We start from the raw sequence: 13,512 nt of genomic DNA, 5'->3' as shown, positions 1-13,512 counted from the left end.
GATAGGCTTGTAAATTCGGATATACACGATGTGTTGTTTGCTCAAGTTGTTCCGTTGATGTGACCATTATATAAAGTTGTTTCTACTTTTTAAATGTATTTGAATTCGGTTTGATCGGTCAACCGAAATCTCTCCAGTATTTCAAGTATAATTCGATCGACACGCGACAACACCCATAGTTTCGGAATCCAACTTTTTTAACCCTGAATTATCTTGTTTAAGTCTATTTTCAGATTCTTCTCTTTTATTGCGCTCGTCGCTTATAACTCGGATTTGACCGATGAGAGTTACCTTTTCGGTCAAATGCGACATATGATGAGTTATAAGATGGGTTATGAAAAATCCATTAGTTCTCCGTATATACAGGAATTGAATCTTTCATGTCTTTAATGCTTTTCTTTATTCATTTATGATTGTATTTGATTGTCTTTTGATTGATTTCTCTTGATGCGCTGAGCGCTGTACAAACAACAGTTGGAATTATTCGATTTTTAGATGTTAAGAGTCACTATATAAAGGATAGATGAACAATGTCGATCGATCAATCTTTAAATTCTAATACAAATATAAATTTAAATTCTGATTCACCTTCAAGTTCAACTTCAACTTTACATTCTTCTAATCAAATTCATTATAATAATAATAATAAAAATATAGAAAAAATGTTAAATTCATCTTCTTCTAATGAACATGATATAAAATCTAAAGATTATGGAATTAATGATAAAGTTGAAGAATTAAATACGAAATTACCTATTGAAGTTGAAATTGAAATTGAAGAAGAATTTTCAAAACCACCTTCTTTTATATCAATACAAAATAATTTAATTTTAAATTCTGAAAGAGAAATTCAACTTAATTCAAATGAAAAAAATATAGATTCTAGTAATTTAACAATAACGAAAGAAAAAGAAATTGAATTGATTGATGGTAGACCAAAAGATGTTTATGATAGATTTACTAAATCTCAAAAAAATAGAATATTAGCTATTGTAAGTTATAGTGCAATTATAGCTCGTAAGTTTTTTTTAATTTTTCTAAATCTATTTAAATTTGATTATATTAAATTCTATATTTTTTATAGCAATGACATCTTCAATTTTTTTACCTTCAATTCCTCAAATGGCAGAACAATTAAATACAACAGCAGAAATTATAAATTATACTGTAGCTGTTTTTATAATTATAATTGGAATTGCACCTGTTTTTTGGTCACCTTTTGCAGGATTTTATGGTAGACGTCCAGTTTATTTAGCTTCAATGCCAATTATGGTAATTTCAAGTATTGGTGTTGCTTTAAGTAAAAATGTTGGTTCTTTAACAGGTACAAGAATTATTCAAGGTATTGGAAGTTCTTGTTTTTTAAGTGTTGGTGCAGGTAGTATTGGTGATATTTTTAGACCTACTGAAAGAAGTAGAGGTATGTCAATGTTTTATATGGTGTAAGTTTTTTAAACATTTTTTCCAATCTTTTTGAAAAAAGGGTTTGAAAATAAGAAATTGATGTTATTGTTTTGTTTTCCTTAAAAAATTCCTAGAGCTTTACTTGGTCCTGCAATTTCTCCTGCATTAGCAGGTATATTTACAGAATATACTTCAGCAGGATGGAGATCTTGTCAATATTTTTTAGGTGGAATGGGTGCATTATCTGTTTTTGCAGTTTTTTTCTTTTTACCTGAAACTTCTCATCCTCCTTTACCACATGATTTATTAAAAAAAGAACAAAATAAAAAATTCGTTTGGTATTTTTGTAATCCATTATCTTCTTTAGGTTTATTAAGATGGCCTAATATTCTTCTTGCTGTGAGCATATCATTTCCATTATTCACATTCAAAGATATTTTTCCTTCGTTAAATTAAAACTAATAAAATGAAATTTCTTTTAGACTTTTATTTCAAGTGTTGCAATGATTGATACTTATGTTATACTGGTACCTCTATCTTCTGTTTTTGTACGTTAAATCAGCTGTTAAATTTAATTGACATACAAAGATCAGCTAATTGTAAATCGTTGAATAAATAGAAAGAAAGGTATAAATTACATAATTTAGCAATTGTTGGATCTTTATATCTATCAAGTGGAGCAGGTAATATTTTAGGATCTAAATTAATTGGCCGTAAGTTGGAAATCGAATTCAAGATCAATAGTGTAGAAAGCGAAATTGATTGCTTTATTTCTCTATTTCGTTTGAAAATATAGCATGGGCAGATAAAGTTGTGATTAAACAAATCGCTAAAAGAGGTTATAGAAGACCTGAAGATAGATTAAAAACTGGATATTTAGGTGCATTCATTCTGATGCCACTTTCAGCTCTTGGATATGGTTGGTTAGTTGAATATGGGTAAGTTTAATATCATCCTTGTATACTTTCAAGCGGTTAAATCATATTGATTTTCGTGCTTTAATTTTAAGTGCCGGTGGTATTGCTCCTCCACTAGTTATGGTATTCTTAAATGGATTATCTTTGATGTTCGTAGTTGCTCCATTGAATACATAGTAAGTCAACAATGTCTTATTGCAAAAATTAATTCAGCTTAACAAATCACTTTATGGATTTAGCTTAGTAGATGCCATGCAGAGTAGAAGTGCAGAAGTGATAGCAGTTAACAATTGTGAGCAATATTACCTCGAGATTACTCATTTCAATATATGCACAGTATAGAAAATTGATTTTTTTGAAAAATAATTTAAATAGGTATACGTTATATATTTTCTGCAGCAGCTTCAGCTTGTGTTTTACCAATTGCAAATTCTATAGGATGGGGATTAACTTTAACAATATGTACAATTTTAACTGTGAGTTGTTTATCAAATAATCTATTCTTCTCCATCAATTAATTCATAACTTATCGATTTTTTTTTGAAATTCTTATGGAACTTAGTGGATTTCAGCTATAGCTTTAATGTTATTATATAAATACGGTGATAAATGGCGTGAAAAATCAAATTTAAAATATTGTATAAATGTAAATGTAAAAAAAGAAGAAAAAGAAGAAGAAGAAACAATTGAAATAAAAGGAAAAGATGAAGAATCTAATATATCATCAAATAATCAGAATAATCAAATAATAAGAAAAAGTAATGAAGATGAAATTAATGATGAACATCCAATTGAATTGGAAAAAATTAAAAATAATACAACAACTAGACCATCACATATAAAAAGACAAAATTCTAATAATAAAAACAAAAAAGAATTACCAAATGTTGAACAAGTTTTAAAAAGGACTATATCTTTAAGTGGAGCAAGTGTACATGGTGGTGGATAGTCATAATTTCCCAATTTTCAATGATTTATTGGAATGTATAATGTATTATCTCAGTATAATGTTACTGTATGTATGATATAATTGCTTTTCAAATTGATTTGATCAATAATATACATTCCTTTTTATTTGGGTGAGTAACTGCTCCTGAAGAAACCACTACTCAAAGGAGTAATCCAAGGTAACATATATTATCCAAAATAAAACTACATTTTAAGTGCCAAAAACAAAAGGATATATACAGTACGTGTATGGCGAATCCTATATACAAAAAAGATACCATGTTTCCATAATCGGATTCTGAAGCTTCTCGCTTTCACTGTTAAGCTAATCTTCCTTTTCTCCAAGATTTTCCTTGGTTCGCTCACGTCAGTTTAATAATAAGCACCATAAGCTTCTTCTCCCCAATCATCTTCAGTGATACTTTTCCAGGCGAGATATACTAGTACCACAGCGCTAGAATCAAGTAAAGTAGCTAAAAATGCGCTATTGACTTTTCCATTTGATGCCTATACATACCCAAGGAGTTGGTATCAGCACACACTCCTCTGTATCAGACCAAGAAGTCAGACGAGAACTTACATCACACAGTGGTTGCGATACTAAGAAAAATAAAACTTGACCTATACCGAACAGAATAAATGCGCAGAGGTATAACACTGACTGAAGTATAAGCTACGCTCAAATTCGATCGGCGACAATCAGCTTACTAGCAGGTTTCGTCTCCCTTAAAGCACCCAGAGTGATGTAAATCATCAATATTGTATAGATGACTGCCGCGCTAACGTGTAGATTCAGCATGATGGTAGGATGACGGCCGATGCAGTGGATAACTTACACTGCTGGCCAGATCATAGTCAATATGAACAGCGCTATGTTCTTCACATTCGATGCGTTCTCCCCTGTATTTCTAAACACACTTGTCCAGCCTAATGAGGTGTCCAAGGAAATATATAACGTAGGCACGAAAAAAAGGATAGCGAACATCGATAAAGGGGCAATGGCAGCTGCTGTACCGTCCCTATGGTCGTCGATAAGATCAGCACGACTCCGCATATCGCCAAATAGGCTTAGAGCAACTAGGATCAGATCACCTACTCAACAACTTGCGTAGCAATAATAGCATTACCCAATAAAACCCAAAATATGGTAGCTATGACAGCCACATGTATACTGCTAAGTACACTTAGGACAATCGTACCTTGTTCCAATAATGATGACATCGTAATGACTTGTAAGGCCGAGTGTAGGCCATACAAGAAAAGGAAGAAGCGCAATTCGATTCGACCAACGGCTGCTTTCCTCTTTGAGGCCTGGAATGACAGTGCGAGTGCCAGTAAGAACGATAGGACCGATAAGATGATAAGAGCTGTATTGATAATCTCGCATTTCAGCTCAAAACCTCGCGTGCATGAAGCAAGATTTGGAAGTATACTAGGAAGAGGCTCACCTATATCACCTGGGGAACCCTTGTGACCAACTCTAGCATTCTCACAATTACTTCCTATACCTGTACCTGCATCAGACCGAGCGATTTGAATTACAGGATCTTCACGAACGTTTGTACCTGTCTGTGCAAAGCGGGAGTTTGCACTGTGTTAGCCAACTCGTTATACTACTCAAGCCCAAATGCCTGATACTCACTACATTATAGTTTGTGAAAAATTCTGAACTGTCAGGAAATAGAGTGGTGAAAGATGGAGAATCCCCGTTGAATAGTTGAGAGAAAAATAGATTACATTGCGGAAGTACTGTATGAGAACCTAAATGTCGTTATTCGATCAGCTCTTGCAAACTTTGGTATATCTTCGACCACATAGTCAGAGGGGCGGGAAGGTACGCACATATCCATGAGAATGAACCGAACGGATCAGGCATTGCGTCAAATCCTCCTCGATCCACCTACTGCAATCTGACTTGCTTGAGGTTTCGGCAAGTTCCAACCGTCCAGACGTCGACAGATAAATACGATGAGTTGCCAAGAAGTGGTGAAGAATCTGAAAGAATATAGGTGAATCAATAAACCTGCGCGGCTTCGAGTCTTGGTAGTCGAAATGAAAACAGGTCGGAAAAATGAATAGATTGTGAGATGTCGTGAAGCTATCGATCTGCTTAGCGAAAATTAGTGTATGACTGACAATATTCGATATCGAAATTAAATGGCTAAGGCGAGAAGAAGCGATTGAACGGTCGGTGAGAGGCTGATCGATAAACAGAAGAAAGGAAGGAAGTCTTCAACAGCTTTCTATTCGTAGCCGCGAATGATGTAGTCGACGAGAAACGCAAAAATTACAGGTCAATGCTTACTCGAACATATAAGGTACCGTTTCACCTAAATATCTACCTTCTCTAATCGGTGAACGATAGCGATGTTGATACGAACAATGCCTGATGAACGATTGGCAGTCAGATGCAATGGAACGAGGCTTCGTTGGTCAATCCAATAAGTAATCGAGCGGTCCCAGATTGTCGTCGATTATTGATGATCCCAAAGGAAGCTGCTCGTCAATGTTGGGCGATGCAGAGAACGAAGGATAAGATGTCCAACTTTCTCGTTTTACGCGGTCGAGATCATATGATACTACCTTGAAAAATTCGCAAATACTTCAAAAGTATATCTGACCAGAAGTGTTTGATCATGTAGAACACATTGTCAGTGATTGAATCAGTATCCATCCATCTCATCGCCATACAAACAAAGTAAATTAAGTCCAAGCGCAATGACATGTTGATCCAACTTCTACACCATGAAGCGATCAAAGCGTTAGCAAGAGGTGATGGTACCTTTAAGTTGTAGATTTGACCCTCCTTTCGACAACGGACGATGACAAGCAAGTGGCATCAGCAACATGCGAGCAATTTGAGCGTTTTTGACCGTTCAGTTGAACAAGATGTATGGTAAAATGAGCGAAACAAAGAAGGTTCAGTACTATAGACCGTAGCAGAACAAAGGTCAATGAAGCGTACGTCCGCAGCTGTGTGTTTCATGTCTAAGTATTGGTCGTATTGTCAGTCGGGTTTAAAAGCGAAGGATTCACGATCGGTCAAGTATACAATACAAAGACAACTGACTTTCGGGTTAATGTGATGAAACATTGCGAAACGCGACTTCTAACAATCGTTTTGTTTTGCTATTTCCCCATATACCAAGGTGAGATTCCAACGCCTATTCTTGGCGAGACTTTGCCAAAGAAAGACAATATGATCCCCTCCACGCAGCTGATCGAGTAAAATTCTTGCTTTCGTATTGTGTAAATTTCACCCGCACAGTTGGAGTTTGAAGTCTGACAAAAAGTAAAAGCAAAAAATGGGAAAAGCGATCAAAGCGCGTCTCATCTTTTGTATCTTTTTTTTGTCTTGTTCAGGGCGTTTTAATCCGAAAGTCAAATTTTTTCAAAGTATGAAACCTGAGGGATTATCCCTTGGAAACCGGTAAGGAAAAGTGAAACGTACTTTTATTCCCTGAAAATCAATGTGACATTTTTCTAATGGACAGTAAAATATGCGGCTTGACGTGACGACATTTGAAATGTACCATATAAGAAAATAGTCGCGATGGATTCAATTGATTTTCAACTAGAACGCGTAAACATGTCACATTAGTTGGTATCACCTTATGATTTCTTGTGAATTAGCCAAGCCAATACATACCCTGATTAGACATGGTGAAAGAGGCGTCCGATGAAATCTAGATGCACAGTTCAGTCCCAGTTCCATTGAGCCAAATGCAAAGCAAAGTTGTTCACGTCAAGATTCAAGAAAGATTGATTTGTTGTATCTTCTTCTATCATCATTCATCTCATCATTCCATTCCTTTGTCCTTGACTTATCTGTAACATCTTCTTTGATCCGCTTTACTTCCCTCATTTACTCTCTATTTCGACTAGACGTTTGAGTGATCATCACTCCTCACTCCACCATACAGTTACAGATAAACAGATTAACGCACAAACCCACTTGTAATAAACAACCCTAAAAGGAAGAATAAAATAGAATAAAAACAACAAGGGACACGGGAACGTGTTGATTGAAAAACGCTTTGATTATCTTTATAAGCTTCTAGACAAGCTATTAGATTAAATCGGATTCCTTTGTTGGATGAACGGGAAATAATATTATAACATTACCCCTTTCTTCAATTCATTCTCTCCGTGAGTGTGTCAAACTATAAATACAATAGAACACTTTCATCATTATTCCTTTTTCCTCTCTCCTTTTTACTTCATTTCTTTTTTTTCTTCTTCTTCACAGCTCTTCTATACGGCTCATTCACCTACATACTCTCCTCGTTCCGCATTTACGATCCCAAGATTACATTTCACGACTCCACGCATATTTGCTTGTTACTGTGCATATTTACAGTTGCCACCTCGCCGCTCATTCAACGCGTTCTCTCAGACTTGCATGCTAACGCTTTTGATGGTTTTAACGATTTTGTAGTTTCTAATAACGACCCCACGTTCTTTTCGAATATAGAGTCTGGTACTCTACCCTATTCAAGACAAAATTTATAAACCAATAAACTTAGTAAAAACAAGATACAAAATGTCCCCAATCACATACGCCACAACGTTTTTCGCCCTCCTTTCCCTTCTTCCATCTGTCCTTTCCACTCCAACCGATGGTACAACATACCAAATAGAGTCAAATCATTTCTCTGGAATGTGTATGGGTGTAGAAGGAGATTACAATGGTGCTAAAGTAGTACTTAAAGATTGTGATGACGATGATACAACTTGGGAATGGACTGGATCTCATCTTGAAAATACAGCGACCAATAAATGTATCGATATTCCAGATGGTGGTTGGTGGAATGGTAACAAACCTCAAATTTGGGATTGTTTCTCTTACAACACCAATCAACAATATTCCGTTGTTAACAATAACATCAAATGGGGTAATTGGTTCTGTCTCGATATCACAGATGGAAATTCCGCTAGTGGTACGATGATCCAGCTTTGGCAATGCTTTGACGGTAACACCAACCAACAATGGTCTTTTACCGAAGTCGAAGAGGTAGATGATTCCGATGATTGCGAATCAGGTATGTCGCCTCCTTATGGATGTATTATCCTACACCTTGCTGATAAAAGTATCTGGTAACATAGCTACCGTCACCGCTACTGCTACTGCCACTTCTATAATCGGTGGTGGACTATACGCAGGCGCACCTACATCTTCTTCATCTTCTGCCGTCGCCAACGAAACCGCTTCTGCTTCTACAACGGCCGATTGGTGGGCCACTTCAGCTGTCACCGCCTCAGGTACTGCCTCTGTCACCGCCTCAGGTACTGCCTCTGTCACCGCCTCAGTTACTGCCTCAGTCACTGCCTCAGTTACTGCTTCCAATAACTCTACTTCCACCGCTTCTGCCACCTCGTCAGCTAGCACCTCCGTTACCACCGGATCCGTTTCGTCAGGATACCTCCAAACGAGCGGATCTAAGATTGTTGATAGCAACGGTAACGAAGTCGTGCTCCGAGGAACTAACATTGGTGGTTGGTTAGTATGGGAAGATTGGATGTGTGGTATCACCGATTCTACGAACCCAGATCGATTCCCATTGAATACTTTAGAATCTAGATTCGGCACCGATCAAGCCAACACTCTCTGGGAAGCATGGATCAATAACTGGTTAACTGAAGATGATTTCAATAACATTGCTGATATTGGTTTCAACGTTATTCGATTACCCTTCGGTTTCAGAAACTTATACGATGCCAGTGGTAACTGGAGGTCAGATGCTTTCACTCACCTCGATTGGGCTGTTGCTCAAGCTAAGCAGAGAGGTATTTACGTCATCTTGGATTTCCACATTTGGGCAGGACAACAAGCTTCTTACTCTGCTATCAGTGAAAACACATCCGATGGTCAATCTCAACGAGATGCAGCTGGTGAAATCTGGAAGAAAGTCGCAACTCATTATCTCGGTGAATCAATCATTGCCGGATTCGATATCATCAACGAACCTACCGGATCATGGGGTAACAACTTGCAACAAGATTTGTATGATGCCGTCAGATCAGTGGATGCCAACAGAATTATCATTCACGAATCAATCAGTACCGATCCAAGTCAATACGGATGGACCAACGTTGTATACTCTTTCCACGAATACCTCATGATGGGTTCAGACTACAGCTCCAACGTTCAACAATACGCCCAATCCGTTCAAGCTTACATCGATCAATGGACTGGATACGGTATTCCATCAATGTTGGGTGAATTCATGGCTGATGGAGAAACTTTGTCATACATCCTTAACCAAGCCAACAAATACAACTTGTCTTGGTTATCTTGGGCTCATTCTACTGTTAACATGGGAAGATGGGGTCTTTGGAATCATCAAGCTTTCTACGTTGACGTTTCTTCCGATTCTTATGATTCCATCTTAAACCAATGGAGTAACATGCCTTCCAAGCAACAATCGACTATCATCTATGATCAATTCAAAGCTGGTGCAACTGGTTCAACTTCAGTCTCTCAACGAAAGAGAGATGAGATTACTCCGGTTTTGACTAGATCCGAAAAAGTGGAAGGAACAAAGAGATTAACCGCTAGACATGGTGGCAGATCTAGAAGATCTGTAGCCGGTCAACACGGTATTCAAGGTATCTCATTCTAAGATAGGTTAATATTCTTTGGCTGGATATTTTAGCGAAAAAGAGCTTTTTTGTCGTTGTATCTTCAAGTAGTATTGGGTTGAGCTCTTTCTCACTTGTTAGATATTATAAAATGGACTATTACTTAGTCACATTGTTTGATAATCTATCTGTTGATCAGATGGAATATCACTTTCTCAACATCTTCGAATTTTTACAAAAGGGTTTATCATTTTATAGATTATTATATTAAAGTGGGTTTCACGTTTTTTCTGTTTTACGCATCATCATCATCGACAATCATCATGCCATGCCATGTTCTACTTTTTTGGTAGTTTAACCGAATTGAAATTATAATGTTGAACATTGTATTTTCATTTCATAGTATGTAGATTTATTGCTAGTTCAATATATATGCATTCAAAAATTACCAATATACGCATTCTTTGTTCACCTAATTAATCTACATACATCTTTTCGAGTTATACGAGTTGAACTATGTCATATCTATACTTCTATTTATGACACGCAATTTACCAGGCTGTCCCTGTCTTTAAAATTGATTGAATCACACTTGCTGCACGCGTCGTCTTATGTGTTCCGGTCCGACATCGTTTGGGATCCTTTACAAAACTCGCTTGAAATCATGAAGCATGGCAAGAACGACTGCTAAGATCCGTTAATAATCAAGGTAATACCGTCTTCCGTCTAATGACAACGTGCTAACAAAGGAGAATAACAGCGCTTATAAATAAATCAACATACTATAGTAAGATTAGAGTTCGGTTATTTGTTTAACCGCGCTGTTGATCATTAATTTCAATTATTCAACTGACTTTTACTTGATTTTATCATTGAGAAAATCGTTCCATTCAACATCTGAACACGAATTAACTATGTCAATGCAAAAGTTTAAACTGAACATCTTCTCATCTTGACATCTTTCAATAGCAATATAAGTAAAATCAGTCAAGCTCTTATAATTGTTCACACTTACTGAAGTTGAAAGGTATATATAGAAGTAGAGTGAGTAACAAGTTCTTCCACTCCTTTTCGAATCTTCATTCACTTCATTCTGAATTTGACTATTCCCCTAATAAATCATTGAAGTAATACTGAATAATGTCTCCTATAGCTATCGATACTGAATTTGAAAATATGTTTCCTAAATCTATTTCTAAAACTATTTTAAACGGTTCTAGAACTAGATTATTATCTACTAGAGCATCAAAAATCCTTTCTTCACTTGATTTACCTATTGATACAAATAAAACTATACCTGGTGTTTTTGATGGTTCAAATTGGTTAGGATCAGGTGAAGAACTGATTTCAGAATGTCCAGCTACAGGAGAAGTTTTAGGTAGAATAAAAGGTGTAAGTTTTAGCTCGGCTTTCTTGTTTCCGAATACATTGATGTCTAAATTTCCAACCCATCTGGGAATATGAATCGCTAATTCGCCTGGATTTTTGTACATATAGGGAACTGTGGCAGAAACTCAAGCTGCTATAAAAGCTTCATTTGAAGCTTCTAAGTTGGTTCGAAAAATGCCAGCACCAAAACGTGGTGAAATCGTTCGACAAATTAGGGAAGCTCTTTTATCGAAAGTTGATGAATTGGGTGATTTGGTATCTCTTGAGATGGGTAAAATTAAATCTGAAGGACGAGGAGAAGTCGTAGAATTCATCGATGTTGTGAGTATTATATTTGAACTTTATCGCAGGATCACTGATTCCATGGATTATAAACTATCTAGTGTGATTACGCTACTGGTTTGTCAAGGTCAATGAAGGGAAATGTTTTACCTTCTGAACGACCTGAACACGTAATCTACGAGAGTAAGTCAGCATTTTGTTCGAACTTTACCAAGGACGTAATTAATCAGAATGTTCGAGCTTATAAATCGTTTCACTCTTAGATCCAAATCCGCTTGGTGTAGTTGGTATTCTCTCAGCTTTTAATTTCCCTGTAGCCGTGTACGGATGGAATCTCACTATCGCTTTGGTCACTGGTAATGCAACAATCTGGAAACCTGCACCGTCAACCCCATTATCGTCCATTGCAATCACCAAACTCATACAACCTGTCTTTGAGAAGAACGGTCTACCAGCAGCTGCTGCTGCGTTAGTCTGCGGTGGGGTAGATGTCGGTAAGACTCTTGTAGGCAGCGAAGAAGTCCCTCTTAGTAAGTCTGCCGCCGTGACAATTTTATAGGCTACAAGCTGATCAGGTCCACATCGTGCACAGTCAGTTTCACCGGAAGTGAGAAAGTCGGTAAGGAAGTTGGAAAAGCCGTTCAAGATAGATTCGGAAAAGCCATTCTCGAATTAGGTGGTAACAATGGTGAGAGATGCTACACAAAAACAGCCCTCTGACATTACTAATGGTTACTTTTGGCTAAATTAGCTGTGATTGTCGACGAAGATGCCGATCTCGGTCTTGCCTTACAAGGCGTCCTTTTCGCTGCTGTCGGTACTGCGTAAGTGAACCTATTCCTGATATAGGACTTAGTCAAACTGAACATAGTATCCACATAGTGGTCAAAGATGTACTTCGACTAGACGATTACTCCTCCATAAATCCATTTCCGCAGAATTCCTCTCCCGATTATTGAAAATGTATGACTCAACACAACCCGGGAACCAACTACTCGTAGGAGACCCTTTGAATCCATCTACTTTGATCGGACCATTGCACAATCAAGCTGCTGTAGAGAAATACGAATCAACATTAGCTGGAATAACTTCCCGAGGTGGTGAAATCTTGACAGCCAGATCAGGCAGGATAAAAGGCGGTGATTTCGGTGTAGAGGAGAAAGGAAATTGGGTATGGCCAGTCGTTGCCCGACCAAAGAAAGATGATCCATGCTGGAAAGAAGAAACCTTTGCTCCGATATTGTATGTCCAGGAGTTTGATACTCTTGAGGAGGCTATTCAGTGAGTATTCTCGATCACCTTTTAATCGTTGGAAAGGATCTCCGTAGAACTCAAGTTCGTTATACTAATGATGGTCAAATAGAATCAATAACGGTGTTCCTCAAGGATTATCGAGCTCGCTGTTCACTTCGAATGTACAATCTATGGGCAAATGGTTGGGTCCTGATGGAAGTGACTGTGGTATTGTCAACGTGAGCCAATGCAGTATTGACAGTTTTGTGAACAAAGCTAACCGCTATAATGATTCAGATCAATGTCGGTACTTCGGGTGCTGAGATTGGAGCAGGATTTGGGGGTAATAAATCTACTGTAAGTCCCTTCCTCGATAATTTTACCAAGGCACTGAGGCTGATACGCTACCTTCGTTGTTTTAGGGTTGGGGTAGAGAGTCAGGTGGTGATGCTTGGAAACAATACGTCAGGTGGTCTGCGGCTACTGTCAACTATTCAAGCAAGTTGCCTTTAGCTCAAGGTGTAAATTTTGGAATTCAAGGGTAAGAGTTCAGTTCTGATGGAAAGGAAGACATAAATTGAAAGGGTTTTGTATCGCATTTTGTTCATATGCATTGATTTGATTCCAACTAAATACTCATAATCTTATGCTTGGGTCACAGATGTGAACGCCTCCACGTTGACGACGGCATATATATATATATCACACCGTATGCATGAATCCACATACGTATACAATATTTCTGATGATTCTTTTC

At 37.3% G+C, this 13,512-nt stretch overlaps 4 protein-coding genes across 4 annotated transcripts; 3 read left to right on the top strand and 1 right to left on the bottom strand.

Annotated features, from left to right (window-relative positions):
• Positions 1-530: 530 nt before the first annotated feature.
• I206_106394 (uncharacterized protein) lies at positions 531-3,270 on the top strand (the record flags this gene model as incomplete). The annotated part of the gene is made up of 10 exons (XM_019158892.1): positions 531-1,017; positions 1,085-1,442; positions 1,539-1,803; positions 1,887-1,952; positions 2,024-2,117; positions 2,201-2,342; positions 2,414-2,497; positions 2,561-2,613; positions 2,697-2,797; positions 2,884-3,270. 10 exons carry the CDS (start codon positions 531-533, stop codon positions 3,268-3,270), a joined length of 2,037 nt encoding a protein of 678 aa, XP_019008030.1.
• A 371-nt stretch (positions 3,271-3,641) lies between these two features.
• Positions 3,642-5,145, bottom strand: I206_106393 (uncharacterized protein; the record flags this gene model as incomplete). Its single annotated transcript, XM_019158891.1, has 8 exons — positions 3,642-3,776; positions 3,850-3,926; positions 3,978-4,048; positions 4,106-4,288; positions 4,366-4,636; positions 4,718-4,838; positions 4,912-5,030; positions 5,112-5,145. The coding sequence occupies 8 exons, from the start codon at positions 5,143-5,145 to the stop codon at positions 3,642-3,644; spliced, it is 1,011 nt and encodes a 336-aa protein (XP_019008029.1).
• Positions 5,146-7,812: 2,667 nt separating this feature from the next.
• On the top strand, positions 7,813-9,892 carry I206_106392 (uncharacterized protein; the record flags this gene model as incomplete). The annotated part of the gene is made up of 2 exons (XM_019158890.1): positions 7,813-8,311; positions 8,376-9,892. The coding sequence occupies 2 exons, from the start codon at positions 7,813-7,815 to the stop codon at positions 9,890-9,892; spliced, it is 2,016 nt and encodes a 671-aa protein (XP_019008028.1).
• A 1,099-nt stretch (positions 9,893-10,991) lies between these two features.
• Positions 10,992-13,300, top strand: I206_106391 (uncharacterized protein; the record flags this gene model as incomplete). The annotated part of the gene is made up of 10 exons (XM_019158889.1): positions 10,992-11,243; positions 11,349-11,561; positions 11,624-11,705; positions 11,786-12,052; positions 12,115-12,210; positions 12,274-12,346; positions 12,405-12,803; positions 12,886-12,994; positions 13,053-13,112; positions 13,178-13,300. 10 exons carry the CDS (start codon positions 10,992-10,994, stop codon positions 13,298-13,300), a joined length of 1,674 nt encoding a protein of 557 aa, XP_019008027.1.
• Positions 13,301-13,512: the final 212 nt, after the last annotated feature.

The sequence above is a fragment of the Kwoniella pini genome, chromosome 9 (genome assembly GCF_000512605.2).
Source record: "Kwoniella pini CBS 10737 chromosome 9, complete sequence".
In the NCBI taxonomy this organism is placed as follows: domain Eukaryota; kingdom Fungi; phylum Basidiomycota; class Tremellomycetes; order Tremellales; family Cryptococcaceae; genus Kwoniella; species Kwoniella pini.
The sequence above is the reverse complement of the archived record's forward strand: the minus strand, read 5'-3'. Positions and strand labels throughout refer to the sequence as shown.